At 49.2% G+C, this 2,800-nt stretch overlaps 1 protein-coding gene across 1 annotated transcript in view; it reads right to left on the bottom strand.

Moving 5' to 3' along the window:
• Positions 1–488: 488 nt before the first annotated feature.
• PKNOX1 (PBX/knotted 1 homeobox 1) overlaps positions 489–2,800 on the bottom strand; it is a 51,972-nt gene continuing 49,660 nt past the window's right edge. The window contains exon 10 of the mRNA XM_019666005.1: positions 489–533. Within this exon, the coding sequence (XP_019521550.1) occupies positions 489–533 (45 nt within the window). The remainder of the gene's footprint in view (positions 534–2,800) is intronic.

Here is a 2,800-nt window from a genome sequence, read left to right as displayed (position 1 = left end):
GAACCGGCCTGTTCTGAGCAGTTTTCTTCTTTGTTTTTGGAGTTTCGGAACAACTTGAATCCAACATGGGCTGAAGAATCCGCCTTCTAGCATTGATGAACCTGTACATCGGGGCCAACAAAGGAACAACCGTCATCACAACGACCTGTGACGGCCTCGTGCGGGGGCGGCTGGGATTCCAGCGAATGAGCGATCGGAGCAGCTCAGACTAGTGTACAGCAGACACCGGCGGCGGTCACAAGCACACTGGCTACATGTCCACAAACAGGGTGAGCTGGCTACAACCCCACTGGAATAAAGACCGCCTCCTTCGTGTCACCCCTTCTCCACTGGGACTGATTTTGTCCCCGTTTGTGAAGGTGATATTCATCATACGGTGATGATACCGTCAGGCGTGACTGTGACGTTACTGTCTCTCAGGAGAGACAGGTGGATGCAGCACAGCCAGGCCCCATGCGGCCTCACTGTGTCCCTGAGTGGGCCCTGCCTTAGCGCACGCGGTCGCTGGCTCCATCTTGACCACAGAGTGTGGTCTGCGGCAGGAGTTCCGGGTCGTGAGCTACTTCTTAGATGGCAAAGTCACAGTCACCACACTGCCCTGGACACACAGCTCGCACCGTGATAAAGTCAAATGGACTTCCGCTGCCCTCAGACCGAACGCCACACACGGCGCCGCCAAAGTGCTCGGGCAGCGAGCCAGGCAGGACGCGCCTTCACGGAAACATCCGGCAGTGAGTTTNTCTGGGGAAATGTGCTCATTTCTGGGCATGTGGACTATCTATCTACTTTGGTCTCTACTGTTCCACCAGAAAAAAAAAAAATCCAGCACTGAATCACAAATTATGAGACACAGATCAAAGGAAAACCAACTCACTGTCAAGAGACGTGCTGCCCCGATCTTCTCTGCGGGGCCCCCTTGTGAGTGACCCTGATGCTCTGGCCGAGGCCGTAGGACCAGAGTACAGAGCAGTCACTTTCCTTATGTGCCATCAGCTAGGACTCCACGGTGGCTGTCCCAGTGACACAGTCACCAGCCATAGGCAGGTTCCCGCTTCCACAAATACACGATGCCCCTTCCCAACTTTTGCCTGATAGAGTGGTTTTACTGTACATGTCTGTGATGACGGGGGGCCCAGCACTTCTTCGTGTGCTTGTTGGCCTTTTGGGTTTTCCTTATATCTTGTCATTTTTCTCTTGATACCCAGTCTTTTTCTTAAGGTGCAGGAATCCTCCCTTGATCCTACGTATGAACTGCCTGTCAGCTTTAGATGGTAAAAAAGAGAGAAAAAGACTTCTCAGGGTGTCGCCCATTTATAGTCCATGGCGTCCTTCACTGAACAGGAACCTGCCCCTCTGGATATGGCCAAACCCACCACAGTTTTGTCCTGTCATCTTTGCATATGGGGTCTTCAAAGGTCTTCCTCACCCCAAGCAACAAAGATAAGCTCCCACAGTATCTCCTTCTGACACCTGACAGCCAGCCTCTGTCTTTATCCCCCATCTCTGCACCGCTCTTATCAGAGCCACCAGGTGCCTCCAGCCATGGCTTCTCTGGCTCGATTCAGTCGAGCGCTTCCTCCAACCCGGGGCTGCGCTCTGGCACAACCCTCTAGTTTGCAAACTCAGGGCTACACTAACACGCCCAGAGCATAAACCGTTAGGGCTTCACAGCTTCTGACACAGATGCTGTGTTGAGATCATATCAGAAAAAACTGAGTTAACATATAACAAAATGTTTTTAAAATATGCCTGATTTTATCTACCAGCCATTTTCTAAAAACGTCTAAGCAATGAAAGCCTTCATATCATTAAAATGTTCCTTTAAAACCCTCTGGGATAAGAAAACTCCTGATTTGTGCTAAAGCCATTATTGGCTTTAATGGGCTGAAGTCTCAGGTTCCTTTAAATCATGAAAGAAAAAACAGACACCTCTGTGCAAGATAATGCCTCCCAAATACTATTTGTGTATAAAATACCTACTACCTGTTCAGTTAACGACACTAACTAGTCCTCTATAGACTAACTAGGGTAGAGCAGGACGAGACCTTGCTGGGACCTTCCCTGTGCAGAGCCAGACCTGGCCGGGGCCGTGTGATGGACAGCCGGCCCGCCTCCCTGACCAGCATGCACTGCGTTAGGTCACGTGCTTAGACGGTACGGTGCTGTAAGTCACAGATTTCAGTTCAAAAATGGCGCAGTCATCTTAGGTCTCAGTGAAGGTAAGAGGATCTAATTGTAAAAAGGGCAAAAATCACTTATGCTGAGAATTTCTTTTAGAGTGGATCCAGCAACGCATGTAGGCCAAACATCTATGTTATTAAGGACATCTGTAGAAAGCAACGAAATGTGAACCCTAAACATTTAACCCAAATATATTTCTTATTTTCAACATTTGCTGGATCATTATTTATTTACTCATCTCTCTAGAGACTAGAATTCCACTTGGCATAAATAGTACTTTTGAGCTAGAATACACCATGTAAACCAGTTTCTTCCCTTTTACAAAGCATTTAAAGCCTGGAGGTGACAGTCACGGGCCGGGGTCTCACCTGGTTAGATTTCATGGCCACCCTCTCACCTCTGACCTACAGAGATGGAGAGACAACACAGTGACTCCCTTTCTGTCAAATCAGAACATTTCCTGAAACAATACACTTCACAGCTGGGAGCCAAACCTCCAGCAAGACTGACAATTGGAGATGCACTTTTAAAAACCACATCCGGGCCGGCCGAGTGGCGCAATGGTTAAGAACTGGCTTGGGACGCCAGAGGGCCCCGGTTCGGATCCCACATATGAGGG

Source organism: Hipposideros armiger, unplaced genomic scaffold, assembly GCF_001890085.2.
Source record: "Hipposideros armiger isolate ML-2016 unplaced genomic scaffold, ASM189008v1 scaffold_458, whole genome shotgun sequence".
Classification (NCBI taxonomy): Eukaryota; Metazoa; Chordata; class Mammalia; order Chiroptera; family Hipposideridae; genus Hipposideros; species Hipposideros armiger.
The sequence above is the reverse complement of the archived record's forward strand: the minus strand, read 5'-3'. Positions and strand labels throughout refer to the sequence as shown.